Source organism: Gastrolobium bilobum, unplaced genomic scaffold (assembly GCF_033153095.1).
Source record: "Gastrolobium bilobum isolate Gb01-03AN ecotype WA unplaced genomic scaffold, APGP_CSIRO_Gbil_v1 utg106529, whole genome shotgun sequence".
In the NCBI taxonomy this organism is placed as follows: Eukaryota; Viridiplantae; Streptophyta; class Magnoliopsida; order Fabales; family Fabaceae; genus Gastrolobium; species Gastrolobium bilobum.
The window spans coordinates 1-26332 of NW_026896828.1; the positions used below are offsets into that span (position 1 = coordinate 1).

At 32.7% G+C, this 26332-nt stretch overlaps 2 protein-coding genes across 3 annotated transcripts; both read right to left on the bottom strand.

Annotated features, from left to right (window-relative positions):
• Positions 1-10325: 10325 nt before the first annotated feature.
• LOC133302223 (protein MAEA homolog) lies at positions 10326-15246 on the bottom strand. 2 transcript variants are annotated; one of them, XM_061501976.1, is made up of 7 exons: positions 14903-15246; positions 14287-14481; positions 13841-13963; positions 13295-13480; positions 11554-11687; positions 10742-10928; positions 10326-10661 (listed from the first exon to the last, which is right to left on the bottom strand). In XM_061501976.1, exons 1-7 carry the CDS (start codon positions 15215-15217, stop codon positions 10560-10562), a joined length of 1242 nt encoding a protein of 413 aa, XP_061357960.1. In that variant the 5' UTR covers positions 15218-15246; the 3' UTR covers positions 10326-10559. The 2 variants fall into 2 exon arrangements, with proteins under 2 accessions (XP_061357960.1, XP_061357959.1); XM_061501975.1 differs by having other exon boundaries at positions 10326-10928.
• Positions 15247-17952: 2706 nt separating this feature from the next.
• Positions 17953-22508, bottom strand: LOC133302222 (protein CLP1 homolog). Its single transcript, XM_061501973.1, has 10 exons — positions 22047-22508; positions 21742-21810; positions 21514-21609; positions 21043-21284; positions 20758-20896; positions 20600-20656; positions 20169-20303; positions 19242-19477; positions 18344-18388; positions 17953-18246 (listed from the first exon to the last, which is right to left on the bottom strand). The coding sequence occupies exons 1-10, from the start codon at positions 22263-22265 to the stop codon at positions 18159-18161; spliced, it is 1326 nt and encodes a 441-aa protein (XP_061357957.1). The 5' UTR covers positions 22266-22508; the 3' UTR covers positions 17953-18158.
• Positions 22509-26332: the final 3824 nt, after the last annotated feature.

Genomic DNA, 26332 nt, shown 5'->3' on the forward strand with positions numbered 1-26332 from the left:
GCATCACACCATCATTAAACATGGCAACGACAGAAGACAATATGCAGTGACAGTATTGAAAGAAAAAATAATCAAGTTCTTCATTATTATCTGAGTAGTTGGATCATACAACATGTTTATAACCATGAATGGAAAGTTGGCAATAGAGCTCTAATCTAACATTTAATGCTTTCTGTCTTGGAAATAGGTCAATGGTAATATCAAATTGAATTCAAACTGTCAAAGTCTCCTCAACATCTAATTTATCAATATTTTTGTTGTTATGTATAATGAGTCAGAATGGTTGCTCAAGATTCTGAGGTGGCAATGAACTCAACATGAATTTAAAGTATTTCATGTTAATTAAATATATCTTTTATCAGTTTGTTCCATTTCTTGTTAGGAAAATGATCCAACATTGAAAGGAAGGGTAAAGAAAAGTGATGCTCATGAGATGCATAGTTTTTATCATCATTACTACAAAAAATATATTCAAGCTTTACAAAACGCTGCTGATAAAGATGACCAGTATGTTGTCTAGATAATGTGCAATAGTATATATTCTGTGCCTGTTTTGTGAGCTTGTCTTCTTACTTTCAGTGCACAGCTTACCAAGGCATATCAAACTTCTAATGTTCTTTTTGAGGTTTTGAAGGCTCTTAACGTGACACAATCTATGGAAGTTGATCGCGATGTTATTTTTTCTAGCTCCTAGGATGTTATCTTTCTATTTGTGTTTCATTTTTATGTGAACCTTTATTTGTATTTAATTTAGCTGGCATTTAGATTTTGGAGACTCAAGATAAAGTTGCTTAGAAAACCGAGATTTTATTACCATATAATATTCTTCCTCTTGATCCTGACAGCGCAAATCAGGCAATAATGAGATTTCTGTAACAATGATAAGAAGTTTGTAAGTTGTAATTAAGAATGGGATTAATCTCATCTTCAATTATGTGACAGTCATTTCATGATTGCGAACATCAATGAAAGTTTTTTCAATTTAAATTTGGCCTGAAAAAAAAGGAAGCCAGAAGCAGCATACTTGAATACAAATTTCAGTGTCCTATTTGCAGAATTAGTTTTAAAATACTACCTTTGTGGGTTCTGTAGACAAAACTACAAAAGATAGTCAATATCTAGTTTTCATAACAATTAAGGGCAACTAAGCAGATGATAAAAAACTAATTTTTTTTTTTAACGTGAGGCTAGAGCCTGGTGAGGGCCTTAGTGGCGGAGCCCGAAATTAATTTTAGCCGTAGTCAAAGAAATTTGACATATCAAATTATTAAAATATTTTTGTAATTATACAAATCTATTAGGAAAAAAATTTACTTAAAATTTTTAAAGTGATAGGATTGATATTATTTTAATAAATAATAAATATTCATTTAACATTTAAAAAATAATATAAAATTAAATTAGTAGAGAAAGTGCAAATTATATGTATATATACATATATGAAATTTTCATGTGATTTTTATGAACCTTTTCATATGATCTTTATGAACATTATTTCATGTGATATTAATGAAAATTTATTTCATGTGATGTTAATAAAAATTTATTTCGTGTGATCTTTGTGAATAATTTTTTTTATCTTTTATATTTTAATTTGGTTTGGGTCTATAAATTTTAGTTTGCAGGCCTTACAGATTGTATTAGGTTTTTATAATAGGTCAGGTTAGACCTATAAATCAAGTCTTTAATAAGCTAATAGGTCAATGTAGGCTCTAAATCAAGACCTTACATAGGCTTAAGCTATCAAAGCCAAAGCATGACCTAACTTGACCCATTTATACCTCTAGTCATGACCTCTGAAGAACATCATCAACGTAGAGGAACAACACTTGAAAAAGGGTATTCTAATATATTATAGAATTGTAAATAATCTGTACAAAGGGTTCTCTATTTATAGAGAATATTTGACCTAATTTTAACCTAATGGGCTTGGCCCAATACAACAAATAAATGACTAAATAATAACTAAATAATTATTATTTACAACACTCCCCTCAAGCTGAGGAATAGATATTTATCATTCCCAACTTGCTAGTAAGTTCTTGAAATATGTTTGAAGGAAGCCCCTTTGTTAATAGATCAGCTAATTGACGCCCAGTGGGAATGTATGGAGTTGTAATCAACCCGCTATCAAGTTTCTCTTTGATGAAATGGCGGTCAACCTCAATATGTTTAGTCCGATCATGTTGGACTGGATTATGAGCTATACAAATAGCGGACTTATTATCACATAGCAGCTTCATAAGACTTACCAGTGGTTCAGACGATTGAGGTTGCTGGTGAGACAGTATGGGTTGTATCTCAGGTGTATTTGAAGGTTCTGATACACCAGGAGCAGACACACTAGGAAGAGAGAAGATTGATCCAGACTCAAAGAAGGATGGGGACGAGTCTTCTGAAGAACTATTCTCCCCCTGACGATGAGGACCCAGGAAATAAGATTCAGATTCTTGAAAGGTGACATCCATAGAAACAAAAAATTTCCGACTTGGTGGATGATAACACTTGTACCCTTTTTTATAAGGGTTATAACCAAGGAAGACACACTTAAGAGCCCTAGGATCCAACTTACTCCGATGTTGTTTATGAACATGGACAAAGGCAACACATCCAAACACTCTTGGTGGAAGGCTCTGCAATATGGGAACAGAAGGAAAGAAGGAAGTCATGGAATGAATAGGACTGATATTGTTAAGGACCCGTGAAGGTAAACGGTTGATCAAAAAAGTTGCAGCTAATACTGCTTCTCCCCAATAAGAACTAGGAACAGATGTCTGAAAAAGTAGTGCTCTAGCAACTTCAAGAAGGTGACGATTTTTCCTTTCAGCAACCCCGTTTTGTTGAGGGGTATCAACACATGTGAGCTCATGAATCATACCTCTGTCTGAAATGAATTGTGACAGGCGTTGATTGACGTACTCAGTACCATTATCAGATCTGAGTCTTTTAATACCCTTACCAAACTGAGTCTCAACCATGTGATGAAACCGAATAAATATCTCTGGTACTTCAGACTTGTCTTTCATCAAGTATATCCATGTTATCCGAGTACAATCGTCAATAAAAGAAACAAACCACCTTGCACCTGAAACACTGTGCACTTTAGAAGGGCCCCAAACATCAGAATGGATAAGAGAAAAAGGTTCCCTGCTTTTAATAGTGCTAGAAGGAAATGACACTCGATGGTGTTTTGCAAATTCACAAACATCACAATGAAAGGTCTCAACCGACTTATTGAGAAACAGAGAGGGGAACATAGACTTCAAAAGACTAAATGGTGGATGCCCGAGACGCTTGTGATGGAGCCAAATCATAGACTCTGCAGTAGAAGGATGACATGTCATTAATAACTGATTTTTGCTAGCATGGTCTGGAAGGAGATGATACAACCCATCCTGTTCATTAGCAACTCCAATTGTCTTCTTCGTGGTAAGATCCTGAATAAGACAATGAGAAGGAAAAAATGTGATAGAACAATTCAAATCAGTTGTAAGTTTTTGAGTGGAGATAAGATTAGTAGAAAGCTGAGGAACATAAAGAACATTTTTAAGAAACAAGGAAGGTTGAATTTGAATGTTACCAGAACCAATAACTGATTTATGGGATCCATCAGCTACGGATATAGTATGACTAACAACAATAGGATGATATGAACAAAACAACTCAGTACGACAAGCCATATGATCAGTTGCACCAGAATCCAAAATCCATGAGGTTTTAAAATCAGTGCAAGAAGCAAGAAGAGATATAGAACGTGTGCTCTTACCAGATAAGATCGAAGAACTATCATGCTCGGCCATTCTTTAACAAAAAAAGTTAACAACCAGCGATAAAATCAACCAAAAAGAATATCAAATGACCTCTGATCAGAAAAATAATTACAGATCCAGACAGAAGACAAGAAGACGAGAAGAATGGTGGTGGTCCGGTCCAAAAACACGGCCGCACGCGCCTCCACGCGCCGGAGAAAGGAGCTGCGCGTGGGATTCACTCGCCGGGAAAGGGGCGGCGCGTGAGAGCGCGTGGATGGGCTTCGCCGGCTGAGATTTTTCTGGTGTGGTCGTCCGGTGAGCGCGCACCTGTCTGTGGGTGGTCGCGGTTGAAAAGTCGCCGGAAAGTGGTCCAAACGGTGAAGACAGATCTGATTGGAGGCGGTCGGAGGTGTTTCGGTCGTTTGTGGCGGAGGAACAGTGCGTAGAATGACAGATCGGAAGAAAAATAAGGTCAACAATGGTCCCCTTGGTCCAAAAGGTCCCCGGAAAAATTTTCCGGTGGCGGCTGATGGCGGCAAGAGGGAAAGAAATTAGGGTTTTGTTAAAAAAGAAGATAATATGTGCGGAAGCAAAGCCCTCAGATCGAGAGCTCTGATACCAACTTGAAAAAGGGTATTCTAATATATTATAGAATTGTAAATAATCTGTACAAATGGTTCTCTACTTATAGAGAATATTTGACCTAATTTTAACCTAATGGGCTTGGCCCAATACAACAAATAAATGAGTAAATAATAACTAAATAATTATTATTTACAACAACAACAAACTTCACAATTAGAAAGAAACATGGAACAATCAGCTCCAAATGTTTAAAATCATTTAAATGACAATGGATCCACATAAATCATTTAATCAATGTTTAGATATTTTAAAAATACAAAAAACAAAACAAAGAAATTGTTGATAAATATGTACAAGAAATTTTCATACTATATATATATATATATATATATATATATATATATATATATATATATATATATATATCTTCATTGATTTTTCTCTTTAAGAGTTTTCACTGATTAATCGCCAAAATTCTCATTCCTGTTGTGAAATCAAATACAAATAACACCCAGAAACGATTTAATTCCATTACCAATAGCAACTGTAGCTCTATTTTTTTAAAAAAAAGATAAATGTAAAACAGCACTCTATTTTTTCAAAAGAAATAAAATCAATAAATACAACCACACAAAAAAAGTTGTAACAAAAAAAGGGCATGAATTTCACTCATGTTAAAAACACTTAATAATGTTATCAAAAAAAAAAAACACTTAATAAGCTTACCAAAAAAAAAACACCTAATAAACAATTATGGTTAGCAAAGACAAAAAATTTCTCTTTTACAAGGTTCAAAAATTATATCAATTTTTTCCTCAAGCTGACAATATAATTACGAATGTATTCTTAAAATCTTGAGAAAGGAATAAAACATCGTACCTTGTTGCAGAATGATTGGGTTTCGGGTAGTGAGTGCAAATAAGAAATAAAAAGGTTAGAAAAAACCCTAATTGAAAAAAAAATGAAAGAAAAAGAAGAAATTAAGAAAAAAGCAATATGTTATATGGTCGTACATGCAAAGCTGCTTCAAATCTTCTTATGTTACTATTGTTACAATTTTAGCTAGAACCAACTTATAAGTCCAATTATAATTACTTATATAATTTTATATATTAAAAAAATTTATTAAAATATAACCGGGACTCAAATCCTACCTAAATATAATGTATCTACGCCATTGGAAGGCTCATCCGGTTCCCGAGTCTCCGCAAGTGAAACATGAAAAATGATAGTAAAATAAAATTCAATAAATTAGTAGGAAAAATAAATAAATTGAAAAATAAATAAACAATGCAGGGAACAATTTGGGGGCAAACAATATCGTTCCTGCACATTTCCAAAAAACTGAAAACAACAAAGCCCATTTGAAAAAGAATATGAGCTCGTGGAGAACGAAACTGACATCAAAGCAAAAACTAATAATCTCCAACAATTATTTCCAAAAAAAAAATAACAATCTCCAACATTTGCAAGAGAGTTACCAAACAGCGTTGACGAATTGAAAACTGGCGTCACCATTGCAGAGTGTAAAAAGAGGTATTTTGTAGAAAATGAGATGGGGACAACATCAAGAGAAGTAGAATTGCCCTTCATCTTATGGTTTCTCTTGGGTAATTCAGAAATGCAGCCGAATTCTTTTTTATATATTCTCTTTATATTTTTTTAGATACTTAATATATTATTTTTATATATAAAAAGAAAGAAAAAAATATCTAAGGTTACTTTAGATAACTTTGTCTAATGTTCATCGAAACGACGTCGTTTTGAGTAGAAAAATTAAAAAATTAGAATAATAAAAACTATTATAACCCTGAAATAAATTAAAATTACAAAAATACCATGATTTCCGTCCCAAAGCGACGTCGTTTCGATGAACATTAAAAAAATTTATCTAAAATAACTTTAGAAAAAATAAACCCTAAAAAGAAAGGGACAAGTAAAAATTAACTTAAACTAGTATAATTTTTATATTTGTGTTAGTTGATCCCCGTGTGTGTGTTATCCTTACTAAGAATTTCCCATTATGGGCTAAGGGAAATTAAAGAAATGACAGATGGCAAAAGGGAGCCGAATTCCTTTCATAATGCAGACTAGGTTGAAAATTCCCTCGGCCGAATTTGAGACAGGGCCTGGTCAAGGGCAATTCTTTTTTTTTTGGAAATAATAGTAAATTAAAATAAAAACACAACAAAAAGAAACTAGGCACAAAGCCTAGACCAGTGAACACTTATAGTGTCATCATATAGACTATCAATACAACCTGACGGTGGACAATCAAATTCCTGAATTACCCAAGAGAAACCATAAGAGTAAGAGGCTAGAAAGTCCGCTACCCAAATAGAGTGCTGTTTTACATTTATCTTTCGGCTCCCTTTTGCCATCTGGAGCAGGACCGCATTTTGGGTATACCCACCAAAAATTGGGAGCGATAATATACTTTATATTATATACTATTGATAATATATAGAAAAGTGTGTGTTATTTTAAAGGATGTAAAATTGTGTCATTTTAAAAGAGAGAAAGAGATAGATAAAGGAGGAGAGAGAGTTGATAACAAAATAAAAGTATGGGTCTCACCTCCTTGTAAGAGTGAAATAACATAAGTTATGTCATTTAAAATGATAAATATTTTTTTCATAATATATTGTATAAAATATAATTTTTTTTTCTCTTTTCAAGACAATTGCAACTGAGTAATGTACACTTATTTAGAGGTGGCAAAACGGGTCGGCCCGCCCCGACCCGCCACTTGAATGTGAGTTGAAAATTCTAACCCGCCCCGTTTTATGGCGGGTTGGCAGGTCAACCCGCCTAAAAAATAAAAAATAATTAAAAATAAAAAAAAATTATATTTTATTAATATTATAATATTACTTTTTTTTATATTACATTCCCCTTAATTTTTTTCCAATTTTAAATCTAAATGTAGGCTAATATTCAGTCATACATTTTTTACAAACTTATTTTTATCTTCATATATAGATTACCTTTCTCATAAATAAAGTTTTTCTTATTTATTTTTTCCATTATACATAACTCCTTAGTGAAACTTGAAATCTACTACCTTTCAAATGGAACAGATGATTCTATTAGTATTATCTTCATTGGATGGTAGGTTTTTTCTTTTTCTTTCTTATTCTCTAATTTCTCATTTTATCTTTTATTGACTACAAATATTTAGAAGTTTTCATACTTTAATTAATTTTTCGTGAAATAGACACACATTAGCAATGAGTTGAAGAAGTTAACTAGAAAGCAACACAGATTCTATTGATCGAAACAAAAATTATAATAGAGTCCCCTTTGTATATAATAGAGTGCCCTTACCTGCAAGATCAATGACACAACCAGTATTCAATAAAACATTCTCTCCCAAAACAAAAAGCATTAACTTAAAGAAAAACTGCTGAACTGCACAAAGTTTATCGTGAAAAATCTTTAAGTACAAGCCTTTAGTTACTATAGCTGTATAGCTTTAGTAATAATAGAATTTTTAAACCCTGTCCATTGTCCAGTTTTTATCCCATTTTTCTACTTTATTTTTTCTAAGATAACAAAAAATTGGATATGATAAAAGCTTAAATACAAATAAAATACTACCTAATAATAAAAAATAAAAAATAAAAAAACCACAACCCGGCGAGCCAACCCGTCTCGATCCGCCACCAACCTATTTTGACCCACAACCCAACGGAGCGGGTTGAGGTGGATTGGTGGGTTGAAATGTATAACCCAACATGTCCTATTTTGACAGATTGCCAGATTAATCCGTCGAGTTCAACCTATATTGCCAGCTCTACTCTTATTCACCAGACGTACCTAATTTCATAATATATTAGATTTTTCGCAGGAGCAGAGGTGATTAATTTTAGACGTTATGCTCGAGGAGTGAAATGAGGGAAAAATTAAAATGAATGTTCAATGGTCATCACTCATCACATATTTTCCAAGAGGCGCTGCTTTTTTTACTGAGTTGATTAAATGAAGCTATAATGGAGCAGATAGACAAGTGAGAAAGGAAATGTTTCTCAAATCACACAGCAACAGCTGGTTGATGATGTGCCAATTTGAGAGTGATTTCTGATGTGCTGATCTCATAGCTTTTGACTCTTTTATATATCATAAATGCATCGACATAAATAATAAAATTCAAAATCAATTTAAATTACTGTCCACCTAACATCTACTAGAGTGCAACCAAACCTCAAATATATAAATGTGACCAATATGAGTGCTAAGTGAGAGCCTGTGGAAAAATCAATATCAATTGGTGAAAAGATCACAAACAAAATGTCTACAACAATTCATGCAACCTTCTTGTTTGTTGTTATGTTGTGTTTGTATGACTCAACATTCGCACACACTCTCAATAGGTCTGAAACTCCCCCCAATCTTTCATCCATCCATTTGGAATCCCAATCAGATGAGCCCAACATCAACATACTCTTCTTTTCCATTCAAAATGACATGACCCATGGCACAGTACCGTTCTTGTATTACAATTACGAAAATACTCGACACTATTTGCAACCAGGAAATTATTTCACTAAATTAGCCAATTTGGATCGCAAAGCCTGTCAAATATTTTGGGACTCGAGGCCAGTTGGACCCTTATTTTCTCTAATTTTCTATGTGTACGATCCAAGCGTAGATGGAAGCCATCATAAAATCTTTTGGTCAGTGAGAGACGATGGTTTGTACAAGAGTTATGATACCCAGAACTGGAATAAAAACAAGAGTTGGGCAACAGCATGATTGTTGAATGCTCCACTTTCCCAATTCAAATAAAATTTCCTCTTGTTTACAAAAGTATGTAATATGTATCTACAAAGTTAAATCTATGATTTTAATGTTAAGAAACTTGGGATACACCACCCTAAAAGCTAGCTCAAGGGGTGAGAGTGCCTAAGGCCTTATAAAGGCCATATTAGTTGCCCATCTAATCAATGTGGGACTATATATCTCAACACGCCGCCTCACGCAAGAGCCCTTTGGGCTAGAAGCGTGAAATTGCACAGGCCCAATTTTTGGTTCACCTTTTTGTGCTTTTTTTTATTTTAATTCCACTTTTTAAAGCGGGGGACGGTGAGGCTCTGATACCATGTTAAGAACCTTGGGATACACCACCCCAAAAGCTAGCTCAAGGGGTGAGAGTGCCCAAGGCCTTATAAAGGCCATATTAGTTGCCCATCTAATCAATGTGGGACTATATATCTCAACATTTAATTTTAATTTACTCTGAGTTACGTACTTATAATAATATGTTACTACATTATTTTATAAATTTTACATATTATATAGTTATTAATATAATTAAATTTGTTAAATGAAATGTCAATTTAATATCAAATAATGCTATAAAAATATAAACACATTAAAATTAAATCTTAAATCAAACTCAATACTTCAAAACGTGAAGCATAACTCACGAGGTGTTTAGTTTCAATCCATCGTAAAAGTTACGTGTTCCGATCTTCGTTTGTCAATATACTTATACTAATGATCATAAGATTAATTCACTAGAAATAGTGATTAGGTAAAATCTTTTAAAATGGACATTATAAATAAAATTAATTAATAGTTACGGTCGTCTTTAACTACGGTTAAGTTCATACCTCTCTTTATCAATTTGTTTGATGTTAAAACTAATTTACCCTCATTTACTATATTATTTTTCCAGATTTATCTCAATTCTAAAGTGGTTGTCCGCTTCCCCCTACCCATCTTGCTTGATTGTTTGTCCCTTGATCCTCTCTCTTCACTCTCTGGTTTTGAGGTTGTTGCCCTTCTTCTAGCTGCAACATGAGTACTTTCTTTTTTCCCTCGAAAAATTATTCGGTATTCTGTTCTTTAAAGAAAAGTTAATAATATATTTTATTATTTGAAATAATATGTAAGGTTAAAATACCCTAAATGTGGCAAGTTCAAACAAAAGTAGCATGACAGAAGTTCATTAAAATGGAAAGTACAAAATTAATGTATGCACATGATTAAGTCATATACCAGGGACACTTGAAACAACGTTTTTATTTTTTTGGTGAATACTCGAAACAACATTTTACATATTTACATGTTTAAGTCAACACCGAAACACAAGTAACTGTAAAGACGAATTAATGCGATGCCCATGAGAGTAGATTTTCAAGCTAGACAGCCACAGTAGCTTGAAGCCAAAGGCAGAATGGACATTTTCAATCATTAATCAAGATGAAGCATGTAGATTTATGAAATATATGCCTTGACAAGTTCTGTGTAACTGCAAACTAAACCTGTCCTTGGGCAGGTAATTCTACCATTATTCTTCTTAGCCATCTCTTCCAGAGCCTGCAAAAGAGCAAATAGTAGAAATAAAATTTTGCCTTATACGCTATGCTTTTATATAGAACATCTAGAATAACAGGAACCTTAGTACTGTAAACATATCCGTTGGGCAAGACTTGTGGTGGGTTCTCAGTGTCCATTAGCTCCTTGGTTATGTAGCAAACAAGCTTTGAGTGATGCTGCTTTGAATATGGTAATGGCAAGGCTAGCGTGCGGAAAGCCTCCTGTGATAGAGGATCCTCTTTTGTGCAATCATCCTCGTAACAGTATCTTTATCAAGTCAAGGGGCATATCTCAACGTATACACACTAACACAAATTTGAAATGAGAACCATGCAAATTAACGAGTAAAAAGGCTTTAGTGCTATCCGTATGAGCCTCAAAATCTTCCGGAACAAGAGTTAAAAATGAGAAGCACGAGAGTGCAGGAACCATACTTTGGATAAACTATAGGAATGGTAGTAACAGATCAATAAAACCTTGAGAATAAGCATACAAATATCAACTTAAGTGTACCTCGTGTCACCAGTGAAAAATGATTTCTAAACCGGACACCAAAATAAACTATGATTATCATGAATTGCTACATAAAGGCTAAAGTCAGGAGATTACCAATGATAAATATGAAATACCATACAATGAATGCTCTTGAACTGTTAAATATGGAGGATTTTAAGATACCTGCATAGATACTGAGTCACTCCAATCAAGGGAATTCAAATTAATAGACCACCCATTAAATTCAGTTAATTTCAATTTGTTTATTTTATTTCATTTTTTCTTGGGGGGAGGGGGGTTCAGTTATATGTATGCAAGCATGATAAAGCATGGCTTTCCACACAGCACAAACTGTGCTTGCAGATCATAGTCTATGGCTTGAGTTGTTAATGGATACGGAGTCTTCAGAGCAGAAAGGCCAGCTTGCAGATAGATATTGAGCAAAGGCTCTAAAGTCATGCCATATAACTTGCAGAACTCCTGTTTGAATTGGTCCACTAGATAATCCCATTGCTTAGCTTCAAATAAGACCTGTTAAATATTATGCAAAAAAATTTGCAAATATTTAAGTGCTGAAATGGCAGCTCCCAAAGATGAGACAATAATGCAATATCAAGCAAAAAGTTTAGCACAGAAGAAAAGTATAAAAATGCCCTGTTTGACACAATATCTGGTTGATAGACTTCATGGAAATACAACAGGCATGAAGATTTTCTTCAATAAGAAGTGATCAGAGAAAAATAAAAAAATTGTCAGTAATTGGTCTTGTTTCTTACCTAATCAACAGAGGAAGAACTTTGCTTCAAATAGGTAAGAGATGCATAATGCAAGATATAAGCCATATCAATTATTAAAACAAGTAAGAAAATATGCTACAATTTAAAGCTTTAAGACTCGGAGCTTGGTTTGTCAACTACAAATATTAACAACTAGAAAAATTAAGAAACATAGTTACAATTCATATCAATAGACAGAATCATTAGCTATTGTTTGTCATTCTTTCTTCTTTTTCCTAAAAGAAAATTATAGCTAATTGTAGAAGAGCAACATGCTCTTCTACAATGAAGTTCACAGTTTAACACAAATTCAAAATGAAACCATTCAACCTTCCACTTCCAAATTGTTCACTCTGTTGTTACTATAAACACAGTTATCAAATCTCAAATCATATCAAGAATCATCTATTCAAGTTTTGAATCATGAAATGTGAATTGTAATGTATTTTACGTTTTAAAAACACATCAATGTAAAAACTTAAATATACATGGTTCCGCACCTAAAACATGAACAAAATACTCAAAAGTCTCAAGTAAATACTTAAATGTCAAACGTCAGTATGGAAATAGTAAACTCCAATAATACCATAATACCATCATAAGTTTCATAAATAAATTAAGGGAAAAGTATTTGTCCTTTTAAATGACACAACTTATATCCTTTCACTCTCACAAAAAGGTGGGACCCACATCTTTATATTTTTTTGTCCACTCTCTCTCCTCCTTTATTTATCTCTTTCTCTCACTTAAAATGACACAACTTTACATCCTTTAAAATGATACACACTTTTTCCATAAATTAAACATAATTTCAACATAGATAAACTAACTATTTCAGAGTAATGTGTGAACAATCAGAACCAAGAGTGGACTTATAACTACAAGAAACAAACAGCGTGAGTCATAATGACTGGTCTGCATATGTGAACAATTAAGCCTCTCTGTCCCTCTGAATGAAAACAGAGCATGGAACAGGGTGCGATATATAACAACTCTTCAATTCCTATATATAACAATTTAAGCCTCTTTACCCCCGTTCAATTCTCACATGATAATTGGACAGGGGTGAAGCAAACAAAAAAATGTGAGGTGATACCGTATAGAGAATCATCTGTATTGATGATACAAAGTTGCACTGATTTGTGCAATACAAGCACAATTCAAAGCCATCTGTGATTCACATCATATGAATCACTGGCTTACTAAAGGGTATTAGATTGCAGTTCGACTTGCGAATTGGGCAATCCTACCAGCTATGCATATAGATGCAATCATATCAATGTTGCATTAAGAAAGTAATAGAATTGAAGACACACCAGTATCACCAATGCACAAAATTACCCAAACACGAGGATTGCTCACCTTGTACATGGTACATTCAGTGTCTCTTTTAAAAGCTAGTGTTGCAATGACTCGCTGCAATTCTTTCATGTGGGTGGCTCCCCATGGTGAAAGATATTTCCTAGCATACGTGATGGCTCTCAAATTGTTCTCAGCTCTTACCAATTCTATGAACTCTTGAAGTCTCAACTGGAACTCCAATTTGCTCTGTTGTCATTAAAGCAGTTTAAATAACAATAGTAAATATTGTGCATTTGTTACTAACAAGTACCAATGCATTAGAAACCTTAGTAGTACTAGTGGATATTCAAGAAAGTCTGGCTATTTGTTTAGGAAAAACCAAACTTGGAGCATTTTTTATTTTTGTTTAACAACCTCATATGGTGGATATCTTTCACTTTTATATCAATACATTCTATAGCTGCAGTATGTCCTAGATGATTCTCTATTCTCAATGCCTTAAAAGAAATGCATATAACCTAGATTCTAGAACCAAATAAATCCAAAAGCCTAAGAGCTATAAATATGATGCAGCAACTATTAATAAGCTCAAACAGAAGTATGTACCTTAGACTTCTTCAGCCTTGATTTGTTATCAGCACACCATGCTAGGGCAGGGGATACATCCTTATTTTGCAAAGCATCAATAACCTTTTTTGCTTCTTGAAACACATCAATATCAACAAGATCCTGATGTACAAAGATAAATAATACTACTGTTAGAACCAAAGTGACACAAAATGCAGATTGTAACATATTACATGGAGAAGAATCAGAGGGAGCAGCATATTACTAGCATTCTTAGACGACCACCATATTCATTACACAAGTGAACTATGTCTGCAGCTCAAATATGATACTTAGCAGTTTTGCTGGATATTTGATTCTTCAAATATGTGTGGAGGATTAAACTCCTCTATGGTGGTTTAAGAGACAGCTACTCATATATATCGGGTTTTAAGCTCATTCTATCATCCAACCATATCATTACATTTGAAAACTAGTAAGATTACCTGCAAGTTGCTGCATTCAGCAAGTTTCACCGCAGTGTCATAATATGACATCCTCAACATGTAATCAACAAGAATCCGCTTCAAGCGAGTGTTATTCCAATCTGACAGATTTTCTGCATCAGCAGATTCTAAGTGATCCAGACGTATGCGACACCGCTGTGCTTGCAAGTTCTCTGCTCGACTTCCTTCCTCCAACTGAAAATATTTTTACAAATGATTACCATCATAAACTTACAAAAAGGAGATACAAGTTCTCAATCACCCAACAGTTAATAATGAATGTAAGTGAAATCATTTGGGAGTAAATGCAGAACAAAATGGACCAGGAAGAATGCTAAACATTATAACTACTCACAGTAACCACATTACTACTAAAACAAAGTTGGTGTATTTCTCGATGCCTCAAATTATTAGCTGAATTTTAAAACACATAGATTGGATTTAACTTATAACCCAGAATATCAATTGGCAGTGCAAAATCAAAATTAAACAAACAGAAACCCAAAACTGAAATCATTTTCCACTACCGTAACCGTGTGAAAAGAGAACAATTCAAAAATTTACCTCATCACGCACTGAATCAAAATTCAAATCACAAATTTAGGTCAGTATTTACCTTCCTCTTGAGGCCTTGAAGGCGGGAGACAAGGGAGTTAAGGTGGTTGACGGCGTCATCAGGTGACAAGTCGGCGGCGGCAGCGTCGGTGACGCCGGAGATAACGGCGGACATCTCCTTCTCGACGGCGCGGTGATTGGCTCGGATGGTTTTCTTGTAGTGCTCAAAAGGGACTCTCAAGAACTGGTGCTCCAACTTCAGAGACTCAGTCAATTGGGAAAGATTTGAGGAAGGAGCGGGATGGTTGTTGACGGCGGCGATTGGGGTGGTTCCGGTGGTGGTGTTGTTGCCGTTTGGAATGGAATCCATTTCCATTGCGAACAGAGGAGAAAATGGAATCTCAGATTGCAAGTGGATAAATAAATGTTGCTACAAAACAAGATCAATTTGTATTTAACTTAAATTACCACCTAAGTCATGTAATTTCATTATATTTGTAAACTATGTTAATATAAATTAACAAAATTAAGAGAATAGATGTTTTTGAGAATTTATAAATATTTTTTTGTTGGCTCGTGACTATTTGGACTTTATTAATAAATATTTATTCATTTGTAATTTATTTTATGTTATTGTTATGAATTATAATAACTTAATTATAAAAATTTAGAGTAAATACTCTATTCGTTCCTCAGCAAATTTTACGATACTCACTTTAGTCCCTAGCAAATAAAAAGACTATTCGTAATCTTGAAAAATTCAAAGTGGACCAATTTTAATTCTTCTGAGGGACTAATGTGAGTCTTTTTTGAATTTGTGAGGGACCACGATTTTAATTAAATGGGTCCATTTTGAATTTTTTAGAGATCCCGAATAACCTTTTTATTTGTTAGAGATTAGAGTGGGCATCGTAAAATTTGCTAATTTGCTGAAGATCAAAAAAGATATTTACTCAAAAAATTATAATTAACATGGACTAAATTAAAAGTTTAAATAGATCGAACAGTTAACTCATCGGAATAGGATTACTTTATCTGGATTAATTTCTTATTTTAGTCAAATCAAGCTAACTCTTTCTGTGACTAATCATGCGCAGAAAACTCTTCTGCATTCTACGTTGACCTCTTGTGCTTATACATATTATTATTTTGGGTCTTTATTTTATCACGTTACATGATGTCATACAACACTAAAGGACAAAAAAAAATAAAAAAAAAATATGACAAGACACTTTGTTCGATGATTTTGTTTTGTCTTATCTTAACATAACCAAATTATTTTTCCTACAACATAACTCTTATTTATCCCTATTATTTTTTAGGAAATCTAGTATGAAACAGTAAAATACATAACAATTAAGCTAAGAAATTATTTATTATCAAAATAAAAATTATTCAACAATCATCAATTTTTAAACAATCTTTTATATGACAGTAATTTATTTTTAAAATGTAAATAAAATAAGAAATTATATTGGTGAATTTCAAATGAAGAGTTTATTTTGTACATAACTTGGAGGAGATCTCTTGCATTTTGACCACCTGTGTTGAATCATATAAGATTGCATGGGTGGCTTTTCTCTTCCAAGTGGTTTTCTCCATATTGTTAGTCTACAAATTCAAATTGTTGTGAAATTAATAAGAATGGGAGAGTGAGGCAGATCTCTTCCCCAAATAATTTTCTAAACGACTTTCAATTATAAAATCTAATTTATGTTAAATTAGATAAAAATGAATCTCGCCGTATAAGAGCACCAAAGTGATTGAGTGTGGGTTAGTTCCAAATTTAAGTTATCATAATCATACATTAATGGTAAATTACATAAAATTGCTTCTAAGTTATAATAATAGACCTTGCATAAGGGGACTAGGACCAAAGTGATTGGACGTTTGCTTCAAACTTTGGTCATCATCATACACCAGCATTTCTTTTAAGACAAATCCAATGGAATTTTACACAACTAAGATAATACTTTCTTTTGGTAACCAAAAGAAAGTTTGCAATGAAAAAAGAGCCTCCGATCATACATGTTGGCTAAAATGTGCAGCAAGCATTTTAAGCAAATACACTACAAGAAATTCAAGTTTAAGTTGGTATATTATATAAAGAAAATTGACTAGTTGCTCATTTTTATTTTATTTAGCTACTACATTAAAGTCATTATAGTTGCCCACTTCCTAAAATCTCAGGGAGGATAATTTTTTTTTTTTACTAAGAAAATGTATCACAAAGAAAAAGGTAGAAAAATAAGTTTGGTAGGAAAGTTTAAAAAAAGTTGTTTGATATGCAAAATATTACTGAAAAAATTGTGTTAAATATCCTGAGTTCATGTTTGGTTGAAAATAAAATTTTGATGAAAAAATGGGTAGAAATTACGAAAGTAACCTTTCTTTAATAAATACTTTGCTCACATGTGGTTAAAAAGAGGGGTAATGTTGTCACCCTTTTATCCACTTTTTGCATTTATTCGATTTTTTCTCAAATACCACGTTGGAAGTTGCATTCTTGCACAGTGCATTTATAGCTTTTTTTATATGCTTTTCTCAAAGGTTGGGCAACTGCATTGGATGGGTAAAATATTTCGTTCCTTCTACCAATAGGAGACAACTGAGAATGCCACTTTCACTTGACTGGGAAAGTTTAGAGATGTCCCGAACCAAACGCACCCTTATAGAATAAACTCGAATAACCGTGGTCAAGTAAGGCGATTCATCAATGATTTTTGCTAACCCTATAAATCCATCATCTTGTTAACAATGTAAAACTAGACTTCCATGAATATACAGATCATTTTCCCCGCAGTTCCATCTTGCAGTAATTGTTAGTAAGAAATTCAAAGGCTCATTAAAAGTCTCAAACAACATCCCCGTAGGGATGAATACATTCGAAGACAAGACAAATGGTAATCTATGAATAATTAGGCTGCTGAAGATGTGACTATCACTCAGTAAATTGCAGCACTGAATAACTCTAGCATCTCAACACTAAATCCCCCAAGTGACTGTTTTATGTTGTATGGGTTGCCCAACTAAGCTGTTAGGATTTGATAACCAAAAGCATTGGGGAGATAAACATGCAATTGCAATTCAATTTCATGAGTAATAGTGAGAAGGAACTTGCTATTTAACGGGCAAAATAAGGATTATAAATGGATATTCCAGGACAAAGGGCAAGGTCAGCCTCCCACTAGGACAAACAACCCCTCACAACAGGGTCATCAATTACATTTAGTATTTACATTGATCATGACATAAGATTACAGAACCAAAATAAAAAAATTACCAAGAGATTTTCTATTACAATACTGTTCATTTCCTCATGTTTCAAGCCATGTTAAGGATCCCATTATCAAATACTTGCTTGGAAGTTCTCCAGCAGATGGTGCAAGGTATGTTATCTTCTTTCTGTAATGTGCAAATCAAGTTAGAAAAGCAAATCATCCTGCAAACGTTCTTCATAAACAGCAAAATGAAATGAAAAATGAAATCTAACAATACAAACCTCTGAATGTCAATGTCTGTTACATAGATAAAGCCAGCAACATTGCTGCACCAAAAAAGATTGACAAGGTAAGGGGTGTACTTGTAGGAAACTAGGAATGGGAAAGGGGTAAAAAACTTTCTCAGTCTTGAAGTATTTTCCTATTTTAAAATGACTATGAAATAAGAAAGAAGCCCACGGAAAGAAGTTAGACAATGGATGACATACACATACGGAAGTTTGGCTATTCTAAAACTTAAAATTTTATGAGATGATATATTTTCATCATATCTTCTCTTTTCTTTTCTTTTTTCATTTTTCAACATCTGTTTGGATTTCTTTGATCCATTAAAATTCAAAATTTTAACCTTAATATGACACAATATCTATCGAGTGGCCTCATTTGAATAAACAGAATTTTTTTTTTCAAGATTAAGGGATAAAACTTTAAAGAAATAAAAATGATTAAACCAAGTATCTGGATAAAAAATCCCAGAAATCATTTCCGTCAAAAGCAAGCCAAAGCAAACTGGACAATTCCTGGTAGATTTCAAACTAAAAATAGCACAGAAGCCACCATTTTCCACTTGAATGTTACATTGCTACTAAGCTTAATAAATTTATACACAAATCTCTCTTGTATCAGCATACTCGTATGAGGCACACCCCCTCTCTCTCTCTCACACACACACAAAGAGACAAAGACATACAGTGCACATGCTTTTCTTTTCTCTTTTGGGCTATACATGTGACTTTATGAAGTTTGATTCTCTAGGTCAAGGGTTAATATCATTTACAACAACGGCCAAGAATACATGGATCAAACAACATCACTCGGCTCGGCTCTATCAAAAAATAAAACTTGAAGGACTACTGCATTCACATATAAAAATTTAACCATCCAAAATATTATGGTTACCTTGAAATGATCTCATCAGGTTCCTTGGCAAAAGAGACAGCAAGAACTAAGTGAAGCAAATCACGATTCATATTCACAGGTACAACTCTTGTTGGATCTGCAGCAGGTTCGGCTCCAATTGGCAAGGCTGAACGTGGGGCCTGTGGCCCACCACCAACTCGATAAACAAACAAGTCATTAAAATTTGCAATATTAGAATGCGGAGAAAGATCATTTGTGAGGCCATAGAAGTATTCCTGCGTGAAAATCAGATGACAGCAATTACGCATTATAGACCCAGAACAGTTGAACAGGCAGAACAACTCCATGAATGTAAAGAACGTCCAAGAGGGAAGGGAGGAGAAAAAATAAACCCTTAACATACTACACTTAACCCAAGGCTAATGAACAAATTGCCCAGAAAGAAAAAAAGATCTTCTGTCAATTCAGTTTTATATTGCACACAAATGGGTCTTAGCATGCTTTTAAACAGTAGCCAAGGGCTCATAAATGCTAAGGAGCCCACAAATTTCATGGTAAAAAGAAACTTAGTGCCAACCATTTGACTATTTATGTTGACAGTTCAAACATTGAGTCATTTTTTATTAACTTAGACCAGAGACCAGTTTTTGTCACTCAACTTTGAGTCATTTTTTATCCTATCTATTTCTCAGCACAAAAAATAATCAAAATTCAAAAAATTCATCCCTCTCCCATTTAACTGTTTGGCTAGATCAGGATTTGCAATGCAGGATGAATTCTGGCCTAAGAGCAATAATAAACTCTTAGACGAATAATAATCAAATAATAAGTTGAGCGGCACAAGTGCCTACAGACAACAGATTCTCGTAGTTTAAATGGAAATCCTCTGAAATGACAAAACAGAAGGAAACATCTAGATATGTTTAATATATGTAGAAGATATCCAAAAGTGGACAAGTGATTTACCCTTATCCTAAAACCTCTGGCCTTCTGACGGACTTTTGCATTCCTAGATACAACTCCACCTGATCTCTGAAGTTTCACAACATCTACTTTGGGTTCACTCTTAAGCACTTCTTTGAGCATGCTGCAAAGTTTTTCCTACAAAGAGGACAAAGGGAAAGCCTGAGTCACTGAGCATTTATGAAAGGTATAACATCCAGCTCTATATCCCCTTCCCCAAATCCACAAACCCTCCCAGAAGAGAAGAATCTTTTATTTCAATAGATGTATGAAATGGAGGCACTAATCAATGACTACGTATAAGGAAAGTATGATATTTAAGAAACCAAATAAAGATGATATTTTGGGAATATTAATGATCAGAACTGGCTTTCAATGCATAACTAATATGGAAGATGCAAGATACACATATTGAGCATAGATAAGGCATCTACCTGACCCAAAACCAAGACAACGTTGGCCTTAAGCGTACGAATTGAATGCAAGAGCAACTGCAAGAGAACACCCCATAAAAAGAATGAGTGTGAGAGAGAGGAGAGAGGCCACTACAATCATGATTTTAATAATGAGGTAAAGCTCAAAGGTCAATTACATCATAGCCAACTCCCTCTATCCATCCCATAGTATTTATCACCATGCCTGCAGCTCGAGATTCAGCATTTCCAGCAAATTGCCTTTCCAGCATCCCCGCAAGCTCCTTGACAAGTACTTTATACAATTCTATATTATTACTGTAAAAACAAATAATATGTTCGGTGATTGAATTTTCATTTCCTTCATGTGCTGTCCATGACTCTTAAAACTTTAAACTAATGAAAGTTTATATTGTTTTGCCAATTTATAATTGACAAATGACAAAAGTTACAGAACTAATTACCTTGGAGTTGTGTGCCCATAAAAGTAAACAAGAGGCATTTCAAGAGGGATTCCTTCCACAGAATCGATGGGCATTTCAATTGGAGTTGCAGCAATGCATCCAGGAATTGTTATAGATCCTTGGCCAATATCCAAGTCAACAAAGGTAGGCTTCCAACCTTGTTTAGCTGCCCAACTAAGAAGCATCCTTGACAAGGTACTCTTTCCAGAATCTGTAGGTCCTACAACAATCACCCTAGGGCCCTGACCAACCAAGTCTGTTAAATTCACATACTACAAGATTTACAGTTTACTCATGAAAGAAAGAACAATTTTGGTTTCTAGAGGCCAAATATGGCAAACTATGATAAAAACGTAAGTTCTTTTTTAAAAAATATATATATTATTTTCCACAGTTCAGAAAGATGCATTGACAGTATAATATCAACCATCCAATCTGCTAATCTTAAGACACCAAAAATAAAAAAATCACCTGAGAAGATTCAGAATCATCCGATGGCGAAGCTTTAGCGCGACTTCTTCTTCCTTCTAGTACAGCATGAACATTTACATAACTAACCATTGGTGTCTGCAATCAAAATGTTGCAATCTCCTCCATCAGTCATTTTTTTTAATCAGTCTTTTTTCTTTTTGCCTTTCTTCACCAAGTTAAAATAAGTTTCACAGAAAGGATACATGTAAGAGGCTTAGACTACTTTACCTCATCTGCAGTATAATCAGTTTCAGTAGCACCATCCATTTCAATTGTTGCACCATACCAAGTAAAGACCTGAAACAAGCAATATTATATTTCCCTTAATGTTTATGAGCATTCTAAGTTTCTAACATGAAACAACCAGAAGGGAACTGTATTAACAAAGCATTAACAGTAACACCCCAAGGGGTATATTGATAAATAAAAAGAAAAGTGATACTAGAACAAGGTTTCAACTTTCACAATGCTACATAAGTTAATTAATGGCTACAATTACAATTGCAAAGAAATAGGGAGAAAAAAGAAGTTACAGCAAACTTGAGCCTGGGAGGAAAATTGAGCCAGATTTGAGGTGGAAGCTCAGTGCCAAAAATCTCGGCGGTGCCGTTAAGGAGTCGAAGGCGAAGAGGTGCGTCGTTACCCACTTCTATTCTCAGCTCGCTTTCTCTCTCCAATTTCACCAACTTCATTGCTGATGCCAAACTCGAACCACCCACAGAACCTGCACCACCACCACCACCATACGCCATTTTTATTTTTATTTTTTCCTTTCCTAAAACTCCAATTTCACCTCTTTTACTTCAAATCAAACTTGTCTGCAATCGATTTTACAGCTTCCAACTACTGCTTTGGCCGTTAGGGTTTACGAATTAGGATTGGGAAAAATTACTTCCCAAACAAGTGTAGCGAAGGGCAATAGACTTTGAGAAGCAGAGAGCTTTGTTTCTTGTTTCCCCAACTCACTTCTTAAATTCTCCAACCTCCGTATTCAAGTGAGTTGCGGGAAAACAAATTAGTTGTGTGTTCCGGGTGTACAATTCGATACAATCTCGAACAAAAAATTAAATTAAAATATTAAAAATTAATTGAAAAAAAAGTTATATTTACAATATCTTATTATTAAATCTTTATTATTGAAATTTATTAATTAATTAATTAGTGTGATCCAATAAATTATAATTATTAATTTAAATTGAAAACAGGTTATAAATATAACATCTTTAAGTTAATAATTGAAATTATAAACATTTTATATTTCTTTAAAAAAAGAATGTAGTATAATAGGACCAAGATGAATGTATTAAAGAAAGTGTGTTACTAACATTTTCTGCAGAATAAGGTAAAATTTAAATTTATTGATTTGAAATAATTAATATTTAAGAAAAAAATATTTAAAATTATAAAAAAAGTGATACATGATCAATTTTGGTACAATATAAAAAAGGTATAAAATAAGGGAAAAATGTTTCTGCAACATTTTTGCAGTTATTGCAGATAAGTTATCTGCATTTATTCTCAAACGACGTCGTTTTGGTATTGAAATCTTAAAAAATTATAAATATAAAGACTATTATAATTCTGAAATAAATTAAAATTAAAAAAAATAGCATGATTTCTGCCTCAAAACGACATCGTATTGGGCTTAGTGCAGATAACTTATCTACGGTCATTGCAGAATAAGCGAACCCATAAAATAAACAAGAAAATATTATTATAGATAAGATATATGAAATTATTTCAAAAAGTTGAATATAAAAAACAAAGAGAATTAAAAAATAAAAATAATATTAGTTTAGATAAAATAACAAAAATATTATTGCTTTCAATAGAATATACTTTTATTTAATTTATAAAGATTTATAGTTTAATTCTTTATTATTCTTATTAATATAAATTTTATTTATTTTTATATATTTATTAAATATTAATATGCTGAGTGTAAAATACTTATGACGAATCTCTTTCAAGATATATTATTATAGTTTAAGAACATACTTTGTTAACATTAATGTTTTCAAAAAAGTATTTAAAAATTAAATAATAGGAGAAAATGTGATAAGAAAAATAGCTCTGAAAATGCAATTCCCATTCTCATGTCATTAAAAAGCAACATATTCATAGTGGCTCATCGTGAAAATAAAAAGGATTCCTCTTTTTTCATGTTGTAGAATAAAACTTTCTCCTATTATAGACACAAGATGTGATGAGTCTCACCTCCTATTAAAAAATAAAAATAAAAAATATTATTGCACACATTTCGATGTATCACTAATAGGAGAAAGAAATCTCCTATAACATGATAATTCTTTTCTCCAAATAAAAATCAATTAAAACATAATTTTGTTATTTCCTGAGGAATCAAATGTTGGTGAATTTTTTAAAAAATAAATATAACAAACATGATAATATCATATTTTTAGTTTCATTTTCCATAAATAAATTAACAATCCTTAAAATAATCACATATTTAAATAATTTACAAAAAAATTATTAAAATTTATTCTTGAATATTCATATCGACAAAATTTGATCGGCTTGGTTTAACTGGTTCTTGTAATTTTTTAAACTATCCAACTCTGAACCAAATATAGTAACTAAAGTATAATTTTTTTTTTTTTAAACAAAATCAATTTCCAAAAAAAATAATTTATTCTAGCACCTCCCATCCAAGCACACCTTGGCAGCCACAATTGCAAATTGCATTTATGCATGAATGAATTATTATTATTATGATGATTCATAGAGAAATGGACAGGCTCATTATCATGTGAGCAAACACTATAATTGCAGTTTACATAAATATCCTTTCCTGAATGTTAACGAAATAAAATTAAAAAATATCAATTTCTTAAAACCATTAATAAGAGATAATGGTCAAAATGAAGTTACAATATTTAATATTATCCAGTAAATTCCATGACTTCTCAAAATAAAAACTACAATGTAGCAATGACAGTTACAATCTAACATTTTGTTATTCCCATTATGGCATTAAAAGAGGCCAACGAATTCCCACAAACTAAAAACGTATAATTTTACATACAATGTCTTTGTTATTGCTTGCAAAGGAAATTCAACAATCACACATACCACAAACTATAACGTCAAAGTGAATTTCAAAACAACAAGTAATACTGAGATGAAGCAACACGCAACGCGAACCTGTACATATGGCAGCAACATCAGGTTCCACACAACGGGCATCTTGTAAACTCTCTCATTTTGATAAAGAAATATTTTATACTTTTTGAAAAAAAAAAAAAATCTTCTCAGAGTTTTTTTTTTTTTTTCAAAGGCAACATTGCTTCCCAGTAACACAGTCTCAGCCCTCACTTCTCACTCAATAAATATAAGCATTTTAATGTCATTGATATTACAAGTGTGCATGTGAAATTGGTAAACATTCTTTTCGGTACATAAAATGAACATCCTTTGTGATAGGGTCAATAGCACCCATTAAGATTCTGTTTGGATGATTTTTTTTTCCGTCAGAAGTTACTTTTTTTCTCAAAAAAAAAGCACTTTTATTTTAAAGCGCATTTGGATGCTACTTTTAAAAAAAGCAGAAGTCATAAAAAAAGTTAAAAACTTACTTTTTCAGAAGCTAAAAATTTTAGCTTCTCAAAAAAGTAAAAGTCAAAGTCAAATTTTTTTTTTTCAAAAAATAATTTTTTTTAAAATTTAAATAGTTTTAACTTTTATAAAAAAATACTTTTAAAATAAATAGGATATAAAAGTAATTTTTTTAGAATGCAGTCCAAACACACTCTAAGTCAATTTGACAAATAAGATATGTGTAGCTTTATCGAGAAGCTTAAACTCTTGTACGAAAAGTGATTTTCAAATAATTTATTTGATGATTTCTTATTTCATGTAACGAGAGTTTAAATACATAAAGTACAATCTGAAAATAATAATTATTCACTATAACAACTAAATATATTGAACTAAAATAAACTACCCACTGGTAGCACTTATGTAGTAACTACCCGATTCTATACACTAAATTAAAATAAGCCAACAATTTAGAGAATCACAAAATAATAAAATTAATAAACTCGTAACATTCTCTCCCTCTAAAAATTGTTCTTGTTCTCAATAGTAAGATCAAGTGATTGAATCATCTTCAATATCTATATCTGCCTTTCCATTGCTATTGATTGAAAAATATCTTTTAGCCAGGATTCTTCCTTTCCTATTCTCAAAATTTGTTAGAGGTGATGCATGCTTTCATTAGATATCTCATATCTAAACCAAAAAGTCAAGTTCTTGGTTGGGGGCCTTGTTTGATTGAAACATTTTGACTGCGTTCAAACTTTTAATAGCAATGGTAGAGTTAATGGAAATTGCTTTATGTGTGGAAAGAGAAAGAAAAAAATGTTTGGGTGTAGAAGCCTCAAGAATAAAAAGAGAACAATAGAAATGAGAGAGTTTAGGGTTTGGTGCTATAGCATCTAAATGATTGAAGAGTTTCGTGAATATCTCCTTCAACTGAATGGAGAGTGCCTCAACTGTATCTTGTAGTTTTTCGAATCGTTTCTCCATGCCTAGTATCTTGGCTCTGATACTAAGCTGTTACATACATAGAAGGGTGACTTTATTGAGAAAATTTGATCTCTTGAACAAAGTGTTTTTCCAAATAATTTGTTGGATGATTTCTTATTCCATATGATGAGAATTTAATTAGACAAAGTACAATTTGAAAATAATAACTATCCATTAAAACAACTAATTATATTGAACTAAAATAAACTATCTACTAGCACTTACGTATTAACTATCTAGAATCTATCCACTAAATTAAAATAAACCAATA